This window comes from Procambarus clarkii, chromosome 10 (assembly GCF_040958095.1).
Source record: "Procambarus clarkii isolate CNS0578487 chromosome 10, FALCON_Pclarkii_2.0, whole genome shotgun sequence".
Taxonomy (NCBI): Eukaryota; Metazoa; Arthropoda; class Malacostraca; order Decapoda; family Cambaridae; genus Procambarus; species Procambarus clarkii.
Genome location: NC_091159.1, coordinates 45,843,288 through 45,862,479, shown reverse-complemented (window position 1 = coordinate 45,862,479; position 19,192 = coordinate 45,843,288). Strand labels below are relative to the sequence as shown.

At 44.7% G+C, this 19,192-nt stretch overlaps 2 protein-coding genes across 5 annotated transcripts in view; one reads left to right on the top strand and one right to left on the bottom strand.

The window, feature by feature from the left end:
• The first annotated feature begins 7,362 nt into the window (after positions 1-7,362).
• The window catches only part of trbl (tribbles), a 165,029-nt gene continuing 153,199 nt past the window's right edge, over positions 7,363-19,192 (top strand). Inside the window, exons 1-2 of one of the 4 annotated variants that reach the window (XM_045769113.2) lie at positions 7,363-7,446; positions 16,078-16,501. In XM_045769113.2, coding sequence (XP_045625069.1) covers positions 16,154-16,501 — 348 coding nt within the window. In that variant the 5' untranslated portion in view covers positions 7,363-7,446; positions 16,078-16,153. Of the gene's footprint in view, positions 7,531-13,149; positions 13,527-16,077; positions 16,502-19,192 lie in introns of those variants that run through there. The other 3 variants (XM_045769104.2, XM_069321979.1, XM_045769085.2) reach the window with 3 other exon arrangements.
• Positions 7,397-11,361, bottom strand: LOC138363347 (uncharacterized; the record flags this gene model as incomplete). Its single annotated transcript, XM_069322375.1, has 3 exons — positions 7,397-7,527; positions 9,987-10,339; positions 11,024-11,361. Coding segments are annotated over 3 exons (822 nt in total), but the record flags the coding sequence as incomplete, so codon positions are not given.

Below are 19,192 nucleotides of genomic sequence, written 5' to 3'. Positions count from 1 at the left end.
CATATCGTGGCCTATATATAGGCCACGATATGGTAAAAGTAAGAGAAGATCCCAGACGTAGGTTCGAACCCTCGTCACGGTCCATGTGGATTTGTTCATGCCATAGACAAGTTAACCTGACGAGCTCACAGGATGTAGAGTGCGCAATATATCAACATGAAACGATGTATACAAACTGGAGGAATTTACATTCGGGAAACCTTGGGTAAATATTGGTTTGGGAGTAAGGTTTACAGATTTATGGATCAGATTAGGTTATCTTGAGATAATTTCGGGGCTTTCGAGGCCTCGACCAGGCCTCCACCCCCAGGAAGCAGCCCGTGACAGCTGACTAACACCCAGGTACCTATTTTACTGCTAGGTAACAGAGGCATAGGGTGAAAGAAACTCTGTTTCTCGCCGGCGCCTGGGATCGAACCCAGGACCACAGGATCACAAGTACAGCGTGCTGTCCGCTCGGCCGACCGGCTCCCTAGTAACAACAAACGTGCGATCACTAGGTTGTTTCAAGCGTAGGATTGACACGTGGTTCCCATAGTCGGGAACAGGAGAGAATGAGTTCAGGTAGTCATAGGAGCTCTATTGTACAAGTCCACAGGACGTGCACACCTAGTTGTGCTTGCGGGGGTTGAGCTTTGGCTCTTTGGTCCCGCCTCTCGACTGTCAGTTAACCGGCGTACAGATTCCTGATGATGTTTGCCATGTTATGGTATGAGTCCGCCACATTCCCTTGTATGAGGAGAAGAGACGTATTGCATGGCATCAGATCATTTAATGATCGTCACGGCATCGCAATGAGACCATTCCTGACGAAGCTGAAAAATAGGTTACAAGCACAGCCTCAAGGCAGAGCCCCACAGTTCCTGGAGATCACATTGTCAGCTAAACACACAACCTTTGCAAGTTAACCTGCGTGAAGTCTGTGTGACTAAGTAACAACTAAGTGACTAAGTAAAAGTGTGACTTAGGTAAGTCTGCGTGAAGAGGAATTTCTAATATATCGTTCTGAAATCAACATGTAAATAAGAATAAAACATATATTAATTGATAAATCTACAAGATATCCTTCTAAGGAATGCGTAATAATAAAATTATTATTATTATTAACATTATAATTATTATTTATTGAGTTAGAATAATCATATGTTGCAGTTAAATGCGAGATTGGTCCAGTAAAATAGTAGATAGGCCCACAAATCGATCCGACGCCATGACTCACACGGCGACTACAGCACCTGAGGACCTGGGACCAGCGCGCGTGTGTGTGTGTGTGTGTGTGTGTGTGTGTGTGTGTGTGTGTGTGTGTGTGTGTTGTACAAAGTCAACAATATGCCTACCTCAGCGGGTCTATAACTCGCTCCCTCAAGTACAACACACCAGTAACGAAAGCCTCATGTGACAACCAGATACATGTTTCCTTTGCAAGAATACAACAATTTTCACGCTTGACAATCCAATAAACACTCCAATAATTCAGATATTTTTTTAAACAAATAACTAATAAATCAAAATGGTGTCTAATAAATGGCAAGAATAACAGCATTGCTGTTAACAACAGAATAACAGCTGTTTCTTTCAGTAGCCTAGCATAGTCATGATTCTCTTAAACACTACGTTACTAACGCAAGAAAGGTTAATAATAACAACAATAATAATAATAATAATATTTTTTTATAATAATAATAATAATAATATAGCATATAAAACATTGGGAAGGGAGGAGGGAAAGATTTGGGAGGCATAGGCTAGTCGGGGTCGGCCCAAATGCCAAGCTTTCAAAAATAACATCTTAATTGTCTCCGTTTTTCGATTTTCACGAATTCTAAAATATAATCAGGGGTTGGGAAAACATGGTTTTGATGCTTCCTCTCGCTGTTTACCGGGTGAAACAGTGAGAAAGGGAGGGTTGGGGGGGATGACGAGGGTAGAGTGGGCGGGGGAGAGGGGAAAGATGGGGAGATAGGGTGGATGTTGGGGGAGAAAGGTGAAGAGGGGAGGTGAGAGGGAGAAGATAGGGAGATTGGGAGAGAAGGGGATGTTTGGGGAAGTAGGAAAAGAGTGGGAAGAGGAGAAGAGACGGAGAAGAAGGAAACAGAGGGAGGGAGGGACAGAGGAACAGAGATTAGAGAGGGGAAAGATTGGGATGGAGCGGGGGAAAAGAGAGAGACCTGGGCACAGCCGGTTACCCCATCCAGTATATTTATATTTATCTATGCACCTACATACCAGCACGCGCCCTCGTGCTAGTAGGCCTCCCCTACTAGCTCCCCTACTAGCTCCCCTACTACGTTCTGGTACGCGGCGTACTCGCTAAGGTCAGACTACCTGAGCATAACCCAGTAACTTTACATTACAACTTCTCGTTGGTCAAGATCATTATATACCATAGTTGTACCTGGATGATGAGGAGGCAGGGAGCGCTTGTGAGTCACGGCATCACTGATTCATTCACCTCAAAACTTTTCAGGACATTTTGTATGCTATTGCCCCCCTAAACAAACAAAAAAAATCACTATACCTGATTTAATGTTTGGTGAATATAGAAAAGAATTTCTTTACATTGGAATTGCAACGTCCGTTTGTAATAAAATATCATTTTTTTCCTTTGTGCTAGCATTACCTAAATTCCCCAAAAGGATTGAGTATGTAACCAGTCGCCAGTGAAGCGACGACATTATTGCTTCACTCACAACATCGCAATATTTCGAAATACGAGTGGCCGCCAGCTGGGGCCAGAGTGCCACTATTCTCAGCTTAATGCGCTACCCACTTCAATTATTCTCATTCATTCCGTTTTAAATCATACAAAATTCTAATACAGTATATCTAGTGTGGTATAAATCAGGTAAATAGTAATAATAATAAAATACTTTTGCGTTTATTAAAACTTAATTTTTAAATTGAACTTGCAGAGACGAGAGTTGACTGATGCACGATTATTACCGTTTATAAACGACATATTACATGCTATGCTTAACTAATACAGATACGCATTGTTAATGTGCATATCTACATAAATACAAACAAACACATACACCCAAGTGTTTATTATATAATAGGCAAATATGATAAAACACACACACAGCGACGTGGTGCAGACTTCATAAACAGTTTCAAATATATATGATAGAGCCTAATAGACTCAGGAATCTGTACATCAGTTGGTTGATTGATGAATGAGAGGCAGGATAAAAAAGCTGAAGCTCAACCACCGCAAGCACAATTAGGGAAGTACTTACACATCATACTCCGCCCAAGTAAAACAGAAACAAGCAACACTTAGTGGGCCAGCCAGAGGCTTAGGGCCCGCGCAGGAATATCCATGAAAAAAAAAACTTACACATCATCCAAGATCCGATAGTGCTTGGTAGTCAACTCGGGCAGAGATATTTCATCGAATCACCTCACTTGGTGGGGCCACGTGAGCAACACAAATGCGAACAAGCCTGAATGAGTCCCAAGCCAATATGCAACTGAAAACTCCACACCCCAGAAGGATTCGAACCCAGACAATTTTATTAGAAGTATGGGTATACCGCAATACCCGTACCGCCAATAAAATTGTTCTACAGAAACTTCTTCCCCACGGCCTTCAAAGCAGAGGAGAGAGCACTAAAAGAGATCACTGAGAGGAACGTCACCCCAACTGACGTCAACCAAAAGATAAAACTAACAATATATTATAAGAGGAGGAAAACCGCCAACCTGCTAATGAAGAATTATCCCGACACCAAGAAAAATGCCTTGAAGGAGACCAACGTTGTCTACACCTTCACGTGTCCACCTGGGGATTGTCAGCCCCAATGAACTCAGTATATAGGCAAGACAACAACGTCTCTCTCTAGGCGTTTAACAATGCACAAACAACAGGGCTCCATCAAGGAACATATAATCGCCACACACAACGACACGATCACCAGGGATATTTTGACGAGCAACTCCGAAATAATTGATAGATACAATGACAATAGAAGATTAGACATCAGTGAGGTGCTGCATATCAAGAAATCTGGACCAACAATCAATAACCAGCTAATACACAGCTACACTCTACCCACCTCAAGGGCCAATGTAGAAGCAGGACCAAATGACCCTGCAAAAGGAACGGCAGCAACGAGAAGAACTTAAACTGCCAACATGTCACACTCTTAATTTACTTCCCCATTATACGGGACCCAAAAACACCCCATGTATGCCATTCATCCATGTCACCTCACCATTAGAAGATATAATCAGGTGCTAACACAGAAAAATTCGTCTGGTTACAGCCCCGCTCCTGTGCCAGGTAAGTCCACTACGGGCTCACCATAGCCCGTGCTACTTAGTACTTTTTGTTCTAAGTAGCAAATCTTAAACAACAACAGAAGGATTTGTCTTTGAGAATGTGAGGCGAGACCTTACGAAACGCATCACTAGGCGTCAGACCCAAATTATAAGTAAAAATGAACTTTGGGTTCATTCTTATCATTTTCTTCACTGGAGAAGGAAATTCAAAATCTAACTCTCCAAAGTTAATTTTACAATTTTATTAAGGCCTCACGTTAAAGATGCTATTCGTTGACCCTTGTCAACATTATTGACCCCAGAATTCGATTTTTTACAAGTTGATTGATGAAGATTAAGCCACCCAAAATGTGGCACGGGCATGAATAGCCCGTAAGTAGAGGCCTTTTTGAGCCATCACCAGTATCAATAGATGATACTGGAGATCTGTGGAGGTGCGACTGCACCCTGCGTGACGGGAGATGTCTCCCGTGGTTTACAAGTTGTTGTGCTGCAGAATATATAGCCGAGGATGAGGTGAAGGTGAAGCACCTCACTTTTAGGCCAATAATCCATTGCAGTTTACCAGACTCCTGTTTCCATGATGGTTGGAGAAGTATATTGTATGTTTTCTCGTGTTCTCGAAGATGGCAGAGTATAATTTAGTGATGGTTGGCTGTTGATAGTTGGCTTGGTTTGTTTCATTCATAATACCTCGCCAGTCTTCTGTTGTTGCTGTATTTATCGATTATTTTGCTGTTGTTTGTCAGGATACTTCTAGTAATGATTTGCTTATGTGTAGAGATTATATGCTTTTTGATAGGACCTTCGCTGTATGTGCTGTTAGACACCTTGAAAGGGATGTTGTCGTCTTTCCTATATATTGAGTTCGTTGGGACTGACAGTCCCCAAGTGGGGAAGCGAAGACATAGATGATATTCATCTCTTTCAAGAGGGTTTGTTTGATGACATTCAAGAGTTTCATAAGCAAGTTGGCAGTCTTCTTGCTCTTATTGCATATTTATTTAATTCAGTCCTTTGGTTGGTGTCGGTAGGGGTCACATTTCTATCAGTAATGTTTTTGAAGGCACTTCCGTTTTGTGGAGAAGACGTTCCTGTAGGTTGACCAATCGACAATCGACTTGAGAATGGTCCAGGACGGACCGAAACGTCGTCGTCCCTTCACCTTCTAGTGTGTGGTCTGGTCAACTTACTTTAGCCACGTTATTGTGACTCATCGCCTGCACGTTCCTTGTAGAATATTTTAATAGTAGGGACCGGTAATGTACTTGTTGTCTGTTTCATCTGATGGTCCCATGGTGCTTCACCTTCTTTTAGTTATCTTTTCGACGGATCTGTTAGAGTATTCATTACTAATACTTGTCTTACTATACCGAGTTCCTTGCCATCCGGCTACGAACTGGACTTGTGAGTGCACGGTTGACATAGGCATTGACAACTGAAATGTAAACGAGAAATGATGTAATGAGAAAGTGGAGTGGGCCAAGTGTACTACCTTGCGGAACGCCATTGATAATCGGCAGTGTGGGAGAAGCAGCATCGTTCACAGGAAAATATTGATATCTCTCACTGAGGTTAGATTGTAAGTCTTGTAGGGCGTGACCCATGATTCTAAAGTAGTGTAGTTTGAGAAGGTTATTGTGTTCAACTGTGTCAAATGCCTTATGCAGGTCAACAAATAGACCTAAGAGGTACTCATTTTTGTCAAGAGCTATATGTATCAAGTCAAACATATTAATTAATGTACCGTTGGGGCTTTTTTTTTTTTGAGGTCTGAAGTCATGTTGGCAAGATATATGCATACCATGTTTCTCTAGGGACGAGTAAAACTATTTATACAGTAGCTTCTCAAATATTTTGGACACTGTGAGTAGGACTGATATTGGTCTAAAGTTATTGATTTTTGTGAGGTCATCAATTTCATGGACTTGGATTCTTTATGCAGGCGATGAGTCTCAATAACGTGGCTGAAGTATGTTGACCAGACCACACACTAGAAGGTGAAGGGACGATGACGTTTCGGTCTGTCCTGGACCATTCTCAAGTCGATTTTGGATTCTTTAGCCTTTTTTAAAATATCGGGGAAGGCTCAGAGTTACCTGGTTGATACCTGGTTGATGGGGTTCTGGGAGTTCTTCTACTCCCCAAGCCCGGCCCGAGGCCAGGCTTGACTTGTGAGAGTTTGGTCCACTAGGCTGTTGCTTGGAGCGGCCCGCAGGCCCACATACCCACCACAGCCCGGTTGGTCCGGCACTCCTTGGAGGAATAAATCTAGTTTCCTCTTGAAAATGTCCACGGTTGTTCCGGCAATATTTCTTATGCTTGCTGGGAAGCAAGCATAAGATGCATTTTAAGATTTGACCATTCCTGAGAAAGCGACCCACAACAGTCGACTAACAACCAAGTTCCTAATTACTGCTAGGTGAACAGAGTTCAAGTGATTTATTGTATAATAATATTATGATCGAAGCTATAACACGAGGCATTTTTTATATAATTAGGGCTAGAATCTCAAAGAGGGGATTTGATTTAATTTTAAGTGAAAGGATTATATTTATGACAGCTGAAGAGTTTGTTTGGGATAGACACAGACCTCCAGATACCTGTCTGAAAGATAGTAATTTACATTGATTTGAGTAAGTTTAGTATTTTTGGTTTCCGTTGGTAATTATTTGTATTTGCAGTACACGGGTGAAGCACTTGAGGTGCGGCTCGAACACAGGAAAAGAGCGAAACACTGTTAAAGAAGTGTGAATGCAATTAATTGTGAGTCAACTTAATTGTGTAGTATACTCTGTATACCTGTACCTATATACCTATAGGTATATACCTGTATACCTATGTGGACAACTCCATCTGTTGGTGGTGGCATGGCAGCAATGAATGGCTCCAGTTTCCTGCCCTAGTTAGAAAGAGAGGTTGATGTGGATGACCTCTGGTGGGTGGTGTGTCACGATCAGCGCCATCTAGGTTGTGCTACGAGCACAATATCAACTCTCCCGTGAACGAGTGTTACCCCCCCATGGTTTCCCCAGTGGCCTGTCCATCTAATTAATGACTTTTTATGTCCACAGAAGTGACGTGTGGAGGCAGTTGTACTGAGGAAGGCAGTTTACTTTGGGGAGTCCACGAACTCGTAGTCTGGTCCTGCAAGAAGACTCGGTAAACCGCCATTGCTCTGAGCAGTGCGTGTTAACTGCTGATATACGCTGTGTTGGCGTAGATCGGCGTACCCGGGATTGGCTTGTAAGAGTTGCGGACCACAGTGATTTGCCTATTGTGAAGTGTTGCTAGCAAGCTGCTAGAGGCTTGCCAGGGTGTTCGCTACCCCTGTATATGGTTGTATGAGACCTCTGTCAGCGTGTTGCTGAAGCCCTCTGCCAGTGAGTAGCTGGAGAGCGGAGTTGGGGTTTAGGCACCTCGTGAGATTGTGTCGGTGGACTGGCCCACATAAAAGACGAATTCGCCAGTGTTTGCCAGTACGGGTGGACAGGGTACTGGACGGTGGAAACACTGGAGTTGACGAACACTGTAAACACATGTCCTGTGTGAAAGTGACACTGTTGTACATAAGTGTAGAAATAATGTATTTATATATATATATTGGTGAAGGGAATTGTCTTGTTTATCCCTCCTTATTCTTTCTTGCGCTATACAGCCAGTTCTTGAAAGCTTACTACCGATTTGGGGTCGGATACACTATGCGTTTATAACATAAAGAACCCGGTTACTGGTCCATAGTGGCCGTAGCACCTTCGTACTACGAATACACATAATCACCAACAGAACCTAAACACCTATGCCTATATATGCACAAAATGCTAATATATTGTAACATTAATCTATATTTGAGAAAATTCCCGTTTTGAATGAACAGCATGCAAAAATGAAAGAATGCGTCTGTAAGGTCGACCGCTCGATAGAATCGACTTGAGTCGACGGGTTGCATAAGCAATGGCCAAATGCTCGTTAACACTTTATACACTACTCACAACGGCTGTTCGATATTTTATTCCGAACAGTACTTTTACTCTCGTGCTCTGCTCAAATCACACCTCTAAATGCTTTACCCGAGTACTGCAAATGAAATTAACTGCCAACAAAACCTAATCGCCTAACCTATGCCCATTTATGTACAAAATTCCATCATATAAGATTACTTCATATACTGAATACGAAATTTGCGATTCTGAGTACACGGTGCACTCAAATTGATGAATACGTCTTTGGGGTTCAGCGGCAGCTTGGACGAGCATAGCCTAAGAGAGAGGGAATTATTAGAAGAAATCACCCAGCCATTACGACTATATAGCACTGGGAAGGGATAAGGATTTGGGATGGGACGGGGGGAATGAATGGTGCCCAACCACTTGGACGGTTGAAAGGTTGATGATATTCTTGAGAGATATAAGAATTTTGCACCAAGATTGTAATATTTTATTGAATTATCTGCAGGTGTCTTGCAAATTGTCTATACAGCATACCTAGGTCATAAAAGTATTTGTGTGTACGTCTGATAACATACTACTTGTGAAGGAGGAAATGTATGTTTACCTCTCAGAATGTTTGGTAATGTTTATTTGTGATGTGTGTCTATGTATATATTAACACGTTGTACTGAATGGGGTGAGAATAGCTTGAGCTACCTCATCCCTTTGTGTGTATTTTACCTCAATAAACTTATTTCAATTTCAACTTGGACGGTCGGGGATTGAACGCCAGCATAGTCAGAACGGGTTGGGCGTGAGACGTGTGTATACTGTTTCGTTGATAAACAATGGCGGGTGGTGGCGAGATTAACGAGAATTTGGCTGTTGTATATGAGGGACTATGTTTAAGAGGATGGTAAACCATCTATCTCAAGCTATAACACAAATACTGACTTGTGTAGATTTTAATGAGTCGTTATTTGACTTTTACAACAGACAACCAGCTGACAAGATGAATCATTCATTCAGTATAATAATAAAGGCTTATTTTCACATATGAATTAATATAATATATTGTGGGGGTTATACATAGGACGTGAAAGGTTAGGAAAGATGATAGTTGTATTAATTTAAGAAATATTTACAAATGTAGACCAAAATTGAATGACGCAAACTATGAAACATGGCTTCGAACAGTCAAACGGACTGTCAAATAATGACTTCTAAAGATTTTAAGATGTATTTTAAGATTTTACAAGTATGTAACTTGAGGTAGTAATCCTGACGGCTACTTGATGTAACCCGTCATCAAGCTATGTACTCATCAATGTTAACACTCGTGAGGTTAGACAAGCCTAATCTGAGGAGAGGTTGGCTGTGTGTGATGGAGTGTCTTCACTCGTACACGAGGAGTTTGGCTTTCATAAACAAAGCTCGTGGATACACGAGATTATGGCCTTTGTTTATGAGGACGGGCTGCTTGATGATGACGGGCTGGAGGACGGGCTGCAGGGCGGGCTGCTTGATGATGACGGGCTGGAGGACGGGCTGCAGGGCGGGCTGGAGGGCGGGCTGCAGGGCGGGCTGCTTGATGATGACGGGCTGGAGGACGGGCTGCAGGGCGGGCTGCTTGATGATGACGGGCTGGAGGGCGGGCTGCAGGGCGGGCTGCTTGATGATGACGGGCTGGAGGGCGGGCTGCTTGATGATGACGGGCTGGAGGGCGGGCTGCTTGATGATGACGGGCTGGAGGGCGGGCTGCTTGATGATGACGGGCTGAGGGCGGGCTGCTTGATGATGACGGGCTGGAGGGCGGGCTGCTTGATGATGACGGGCTGCAGGGCGGGCTGCTTGATGATGACGGGCTGGAGGGCGGGCTGCTTGATGATGACGGGCTGGAGGGCGGGCTGCAGGGCGGGCTGCTTGATGATGACGGGCTGGAGGGCGGGCTGCTTGATGATGACGGGCTGGAGGGCGGGCTGCTTGATGATGACGGGCTGGAGGGCGGGCTGCTTGATGATGACGGGCTGGAGGGCGGGCTGCTTGATGATGACGGGCTGGAGGGCGGGCTGCTTGATGATGATGATGACGGGCTGGAGGACGGGCTGCTTGATGATGATGACGGGCTGGAGGACGGGCTGCTTGATGATGATGACGGGCTGGAGGACGGGCTGCTTGATGATGACGGGCTGCTTGATGATGATGACGGGCTGCTGGAGGACGGGCTGCTTGATGATGATGATGACGGGCTGCTGGAGGACGGGCTGCTTGATGATGATGATGACGGGCTGCTGGAGGACGGGCTGCTTGATGATGATGATGACGGGCTGCTGGAGGACGGGCTGCTTGATGATGATGATGACGGGCTGCTGGAGGACGGGCTGCTTGATGATGATGATGACGGGCTGCTGGAGGACGGGCTGCTTGATGATGATGACGGGCTGCTGGAGGACGGGCTGCTTGATGATGATGATGACGGGCTGCTGGAGGACGGGCTGCTTGATGATGATGATGACGGGCTGCTGGAGGACGGGCTGCTTGATGATGATGACGGGCTGCTGGAGGACGGGCTGCTTGATGATGAGGACGGGCTGCTGGAGGACGGGCTGCTTGATGATGAGGACGGGCTGCTGGAGGACGGGCTGCTTGATGATGATGATGACGGGCTGCTGGAGGACAGGCTGCTTGATGACGGGCTGCTGGAGGACGGGCTGCTTGATGATGACGGGCTGCTGGAGGACGGGCTGCTTGATGAGGACGGGCTGCTGGAGGACGGGCTGCTTGATGATGAGGACGGGCTGCTGGAGGACGGGCTGCTTGATGATGATGATGATGACGGGTTGCTGGAGGACGGGCTGCTTGACGATGACGGGCTGCTTGATGATGACGGGCTGCTGGAGGACGGGCTGCTTGATGATGATGACGGGCTGCTGGAGGACGGGCTGCTTGATGATGATGATGACGGGCTGCTGGAGGACGGGCTGCTTGATGCTGATGATGACGGGCTGCTGGAGGACGGGCTGCTTGATGATGACGGGCTGCTGGAGGACGGGCTGCTTGATGATGATGATGACGGGCTGCTGGAGGACGGGCTGCTTGTTGACGACGGGCTGCTTGATGATGACGAGCTGGAGGACGGGCTGCTGATTTATAAAACGTGAGCGAAACTTTTCAAGAGATTGGCTTGGAACCAACCCGTCCTCGACTAGAGTCCATTACATCCAGCGGTTGACCCCACAGACGCATTCCTAACTTTTAACATGCTGTTCATTCAAAACTGGAATTTTCTTATATATAAATTGACATTAAAATATATTAGCATGTTGTGCATATATAGGTTAAGTTAGGTGTTTAGGTTCTGTTGGCGATTATTTGTAGTAAGTAGTATGAGAAAATTACTATTTTGAATGAACGGCATGTTAAAATTGACGAATGCGTCTTTGGGGTCGACTGCTGGATGGAAATGACTTGGTCTGAGGACGCGTTGAAATATTAACAGAACCTGAACAAAAAACCTAATTTTGGCCTAACTATACATCGAAATGTAATATATAATAATCCTAGTTGGGGTACTCGGCTGCATCCGGCTCGCCTCTATTTCTAAAGTGAGCGAAGGAAGGGGGGAAGGGGAAATGGAGGGAAAGAGGTTAGAGAGGGTAGAGAGTAGGGTGCATAGGGGAGGGGCGGGTCTCCATTTCGTAACAGACATACAAGACTGCTACCCCGTCACTTGGAGTAATTAAGCGACCATAACACAAATGGTAAAACAGGGAGAGAGGTGTATATACTAAGGCGGCATCACTCGTCGAAAACTGAGTTTAGAATATATATAAAAATTATATAAACTTTCATATAGAATAAGTTGTACTTCTGAGTGTTTGAGCCGGCTGCCCTCGCCTCAGGATCAAATGTAGCTTTCCTTGTCGTTCTTAATGGTCGAGATGCTGGAAACAGTCTTCAGATTATTCCAATGTGCAGACGAGGAGGCACAATAACGTGGCTGAAATATGTTGAACATAACACACTAGAAAGTGAAGGGACGACGACGTTCCGGTCCGTCCTGGACCATTTTGAAGTAGATTGTGTGGGCCATTCACACAATCGACTTGAGAATGGTCCAGGACGGACCGGAACGTCGTCGTCCCTTTCTAGTGTGTGGTCTGGTCAACATCATTCCAATGTGACAAAGTTGTCATCACACATATATTTTCAATCTTTATATTTGATGGAATGTTATACAACTGGAATAGCTCTGACAATTGTTGTTTTAATATATGGCTGGTCGCCTTGCGTTGGGTTCCTAGGATCAACGTCCACGAGTAATGCATCCAAGTAATGCCGATTTGTCTCGGTCTGTATTTAAAGGAACCAATAATTAGAAGGCTTAGAGACCCCTGCACAGTCAATGATGCTCCCGCGGCCTGATCATGTGGGATCTGGCCGGTGACTGGATGGGTGACTGCACTGGTAGCATCGCCCTTGTCTTGGGGGAACCTCGATAAACATAGCTATGTATCCCATCTCCGTCAATAGTACATAATAACTCACACTCTGTAGACACTAACAGATAAGTACAGCTAGGTGAGTACATTTAGCGCGAGTAATTTACACTCGTACTGAAACCCATTTAAACAATTATTTGCAGATGATATAAGACTATTTAGTACCATTCATTGACTTGTTTAACAAAACCTGTATAGTCTTTCTTTTGTATATACAAATATGATGCATATTCTATATATTATTAAGAGTCACTGAGGCAGAGTACGACAGCATCATAGTACAACAATACCGACACCAGTGTACGATGATCTTCGACGCCTGGCACGATGCGCACAAGAAACTAGTCCGCCCTCTTCTCTCCTCTCCCTCTGCTCGCTCGGTGTATATCATAAAAACACTCGACACACCATATAATATCACAATGATGAGCCTACGAGCGATGGAGGGATAAAGCAGGGGAAATGTTGAGCGGTGGCGAGGGAAGCAGCCCTGCCAGACTTTCATATAATGGCGGCTGGCGGTATGAGTCCATCAGTCTGCCGTGAGCGATGGCCGTGAGGACACTCGCATTCGTCTCGAGAGAGCGATAAGTCTCAGTGGCTCAATTTGTTTACCATTCGTCCAAGAACATTAAGGAACCCGTGTTATAAGCGACTATATATATATATATATATTACAAGATACAACTGCTAACGGATATATACAAAAGTGTTATATCGCCATAAGAAAAAGAATTGTAGAGCAACTGACGTTTCCGGAAAATAAAGGCGTTATTTTTACTGTGGGTGGCGGATATATGAAGTGTTGAAGGTAATACTTGCCGTCACTGTTGTCATTACCAGGACCTGATAGTGAACCTCTTGGTGCTCATGACGAGACTCGGTGTATTTTATAATGCTTTAGAGAAATGGTTATTCACCAGCTTAAATGGTGCAGACTGGGCCTGGTGCGCCTCGCAGCTGGGTGGTGGGGGGCTGTCGCAGCTGGGTGAGGGGGAGCTGTCGCAGCTGGGTGGTGAGGGCTGTCGCAGCTGGGTGGTGAGGGCTGTCGCAGCTGGGTGGTGGCTGGTCGCAGCTGGATGAGGAGCTGTCGCAGCTGGGTGATGGGGGGGTTGGCTGTCGCAGCTGGGTAAGGGAGCTGTCGCAGCTGGGTAAGGGAGCTGTCGCAGCTGGGTGAGGGAGCTGTCGCAGCTGGGTGAGGGAGCTGTCGCAGCTGGGTGAGGGGGATGTCGCAGCTGGGTAGGAAGCTGTCGCAGTTTGTAGTGTCATAACTGGCGGATATTATTACTTAATGTGACCAGAGAACTAGTGACTGGTCTGGTGGCATGCAGTGTTGGCTGCTATAGAAAATCTGCCGCCCTGTGCACACTTCTTTAATTCTGATTATTCTAGCCCAGTAGTGATATGTTGTGGATCAGTATGATAGCCATGAAGTCCGGTGCCCTAGCCCTTGTCTGACAGCCCCGGAGCGCAGTGCCATAGTCCCGTAGGCCTAGTGTTGTCCGAGCAATGGGCCGTAGACCTTTAGTGCTATGACATGGTTCCATAAATGTTGCATGCCTATAACTGTATACTGCTGTCTTCTGTTAGCCTGCTCTGTAATGCTGCAGTGTAGCTGTGTAATGGCGTGTTCTGTCCGTCACGCGCTTGGTCCAGCATTTTTGTGAGCAAAGTAACCTTGTTGAAGGCGGTGTTCGTGACATACTTGACAAGGTCGTGTGGCGCCGCCGCCGCCTCCCCGTGTTGGGGATTAGTGCTTCCCGTGGCCAGCAGCAGCAGCCTACTGTGTTGATAGGTGGTTACTGTGAAGGCATTGTTGCAGAAGGGGGGAGAGATGGTGCTTGGGTAGAGGTGGTGTTGCAGAGCGGTTGAAGTGATTTTGTAGAGTTAGTGAAGAAAGTGGCTATGGTTTCACAAGCTGCTGCGTCCACTGATGTTGCAAACTAGACTGGAAATGCTGTGAGCGTCGTATGGAAACACTGCCACATGGTACTAATGATGAACATGATCACAAATCTTTTGTGTAGTTTGTTTGAGAGCACCTCGCAGATTTACACTTGATATGTAGGCTGTGAAGGCTAAATTATTTGTAGTTTATTGATAGAGGAATCTTCTATCTCTGCGAAGTTGTAAATACGGTGTTTGGGCTTGGTTGGCATGTAGGGAATTGTGTAAAATTTTATTCTTGTTGGTTATTCATATTGATGAAATTTATTCCTGAATGAAGATATTACTAATTTTCATGTTTTTAGTGTGTTCCGTTTCCTGTTTCTCTTTACAAAAGGATATATATATATATAATATATATAAAGCGGTAGGTGGCAGCTATAATGTGTTGCCTAATGAATGAGCACATCTTTTGTGTGAAGATGTTTGATATTTTCTAATTGAAAATACTTATTTAAATGTAAAGGGTGGCTTTCAACCACCTTTGAATGACTTGATTTATTAATGACTTTGTTTATTATGTTACAATACGTATATAATTGATCTTTAATTTCCATCAGTTTCTCGCTGCCTGCAATGCGTAATATCTTTACAATTGACGTGAGCAACCGCGTTGTTTCAACACTTGATTTATGTTCTTGTAATGGCTTGGCATCAACTCGTAAAACAAATTTGCTGAAGTATACTAAACCTTTGTGCCGTCCTCAGCAACGGCTTGCCCAGCATGCACCCCAGCTGCCCTGTTGTTTCCTGACTAGCTTGCCCTCTGCTGCGACGCTTGTTTCTTCCTCGGCCAGTGTATAGGAGGCACGCCAAGCTCTTGTCTTTTTGCCTCGCCATGATTGTATACAGGGAGACAAGGGATGGAGTGCAAACATGTTGGTAAAGGTCGCGGCCTCTTGCTACCAGTTTTGCTTCTAGCACACAGCTGCTCCGCCGCCCGTGTCAGCCCCCTCCTCCCCACTCCCGTTCCTCTCCACTCATCTCTCCCCTTCCCTACCCTCCGTGTCCCCCTTCCCCCCCCCATCCACGTCTGCAGCATGAATCGCCCCTCACCCGCCTCTATTTTATCCAGGGACAAGTCACGTACAACCTTTTGTATAATCCTTGGGGTGATAACTGTTCCCAGAGGCAGGATGTAGTGTGGAACATTTTGCTGGCCCGAAAACGGTAATATTGTATTAAATATACAACAGTAAATAACAGCATATATAGGCCTATGTTGCTTTCAGTTTTTCGCATTATTGTATTCTTATAATTGATAATGACATTTTCACTTGCAATTGTTAAATCATAGTTTGATAGTGGAATTGTACTTGGTTGCGGGTGTCATTTGGGAGTGGGTTTTGTTGATGGGAAAGCATGTCTATCCGTAGTAACTTCTTTACACTAAATCCGGTGCTTATCTTCCACAGGTGTCGCTGCGTCCACGTCGAGTGTTGTAGTGCAACACAAGTGTAGTGTAGTGTTGAGTGTAGTGTACAGTGATCAATGATGATGAATGAAGTACAGGAATATGCACGTCATGGGCCGCGTCTCCAGCCCCTGCTGGCCAGACAGAAGGCGCTGCCTGACCTGTGTCCCGCAGCAGAGACTAATTCTGCCCACACCGCCCAGAAAGAGGAGGTGGGCCCGCCCGTGCCATCCGTGGTGGTGAGGGGCGGTACGGGTACTACTACCACAGGAGGGGCGCTGTCGCCTACGGCAGCCCCCGGGGCGGCGCCAACTTTCCCAACCGTGCCCACTCTGGTGGGGGGCAAGTACTTGCTCACCCGCCCCCTCGACCACTCCGCCTGCCACGCAACACACATCCACACCCGCCAGAGCCTGCTAGTCAAGGTGAGACTCCACCCATCACACCTGCAAAAGGTGTTAGTAGGCGGACAAACTATCTCGCTATTGTTAGGCATGTAATCTTAGGAGGTTGGGCTGGATATACAATACTTGGAAAAGTAACTGGGTGAAGGCTTGAAGTAAAGTGCACATTAGCAGCTTAAGTATTCTAATAAATTAGCCTTTTTTCTATTTGCATTAATATGAAAGGACATATTCACTATTGTTATGCTAATGTTATATAAACAGCGAAAACATACTAAAATTATCAAATGGAAATATTTTAGTGAAATGTATTTAATCGCAAAGATAAAAATTAAGAAAAAACGTACTGCTGCAGTCGAGTTAAAATCATGACTAATTTGCCACATCATATAATGGCGCTAATTGTGATAATCTAGTGTTAGGTTGCCTGTTGAGGGCTGTGACCTCTTGCACAAATAACCGGTAATAACCTTAACCCGATAATTGGTTTCTTGTCAATGGCAGCCCATAATGATATGACCTTCACACCCCTCTTCATGTATTGTATAATTGTTGATATGTTCAACAAGATGAAAGAGCTCGGGCATATTTTGTTATATACTGTATATACTCTCGAGGAAAATGAACGCAAAGTGCTTGAGAGCTTACACATATCTTCCGAAGTGGTTTTAAAAATGCACAAAAGCGCACTCGATCCTTCCCGTCCTCTCTAGCGTTCACAACGTCACTAAACTGATGTACTAAATTGCCAAAACCTAACAAGACAGGACTCTCGAACAGAAAATTGGACATCGCGTCATTTTTGCGAGCCGCTGTGATTTTTAGCACTGTATCTTGCTTTGAAGTTGGTGATTTTTACGTCTAAATACGGTAACGGCTACCTTGAGGGGAGGTAATTTTGGGGCTAAGCGACCCCGCGGCCCGGTCGTCGACCAGGCCTCGGTGTTAGGTGAGAGGACAGGGTCTCATTACCGTTCATTTTCCTAATTTGTAGTCAACACACTTGTGTACACACACCTAGTTGTGTTTGCAGGAGTTGAGCTTCGGCTCTTTGGTCCCGCCACTCAACTGTCAATCAACTGATGTACAGGTTCCTGAGCCTATTGGGCTCTATCATATCTTCTTTTGAAACTGTGTATGGAGTCTGCCTCCACCACATCACTGCTTAATGTATTCCATTTGTTGAGGTTTAATTCTTGTAACCTTTCCTCGTAACTCATACCTCTCGGCTCTGGGACTATTCTGGTGGCATACCTCTGAATCTTCTCCAACATTGTCTTGTGTTTAATTAGGTATGGACTGGATTGGTCTGACATGTGGTATACAAGGTTCTGAATGATTTCTTACGCAAGTTTCTGAAGGCTGTTCTTATGTTGGCCAACATGGCATACGCAGCTGATATCCTTTTGAGTGTACTCACCTAGCTGTTATAGCGAGGGTTGAGCTTTGGCTCTTTGGTCCTGCCTCTCGACTGTCACTCAACTGATAGTGTGTGCGTGCGTCCAGTACGTACGTACCTTATAATGAGTGTGTGTCTCCAAAACTTTCACCACATGCGGCATATTACCAGTATGAATGTGCATATTTATCCTGCTGATTATCCTGTAATGTAACAAAATATTTCAACAAATTCGCCGTGTAAAGACAATAGGGTACATAGCCTATCTAAAATATGCATTTTTGCACAGTTCACAATTTCACCTTTTGTAAAATTAAGAAAAAGGTCGTAAACATAAACAATGATGCAATTAACCTGACCTTGGCCAAATATACTACATAAATGTACCATTGTAAGACCTAGAGTAGATGAACTGTTACATGCTAAAGCCCCCATATTCTGCAACCCGTTCTCGCACTTGCTTATAGTCAATATTGGCTTATTTAATAAGTGCATATGTGACATACTAATTGATTCTAAATATTTTAGTTTACCTTGAAAAGCTTCATAGAAAACACCGACCTCACCTAACCTTCTTAGTATGTTAAGACAAGCATCTTATTGCTTCTTATTTACAATTATTACTTAACCTATCAACGGGTATCATTCTGGGTATAGACCTGAAGCCTATTATCGCGTATAGCTTTAACGGAATGTGAACCCACTGAGATTTAACCCTTTGTATTTCAACAAAAACTCAACCAGTGTAAGATAATCAGTGTGTGGGATACGAATGGTGATTTTCAGTTAAGCAAGGTCTTTTGCGGGCTACGAATTTCATTGTCTTTTTAGTGTTGTTGGCGACATTAATTTCAGCAGTTTTAATTACCAGAGCTATTTTGGTGATTCAGCTGGTATGATAAGAGGTTTTCTTATGCTGCCCATTGTGGAATACCGAAACCCAAACACCAGTTTTTTTTTGTTATATAATCTCCGCCGGTAAGGAGCCGGTTCTGTTGGCGTATCACTGGCGTTTCACCTTTTCAAGTAGCTTTTCTTCTCATAACGGCATTTTGCGTCACCAGCTGGGACGGTGATAACACTATCAGCAGATAACACTGCGGGAAGTGCACCCAGTGCGAGGGTAGCGACTCTAGACTGTAATCACGATACGACTGACCTGCCCACCCTATGGCTGCCAACGGCTTTCATTAACAGAGTTATAATATTTAAATGTAAACTAGTAGGTATGCACATGATTTTGAGAGATACTGTACTTGTAGATAGGTACCGTACTATATTGTGTCTACTATAATACTAATTTTCTTAGGCAT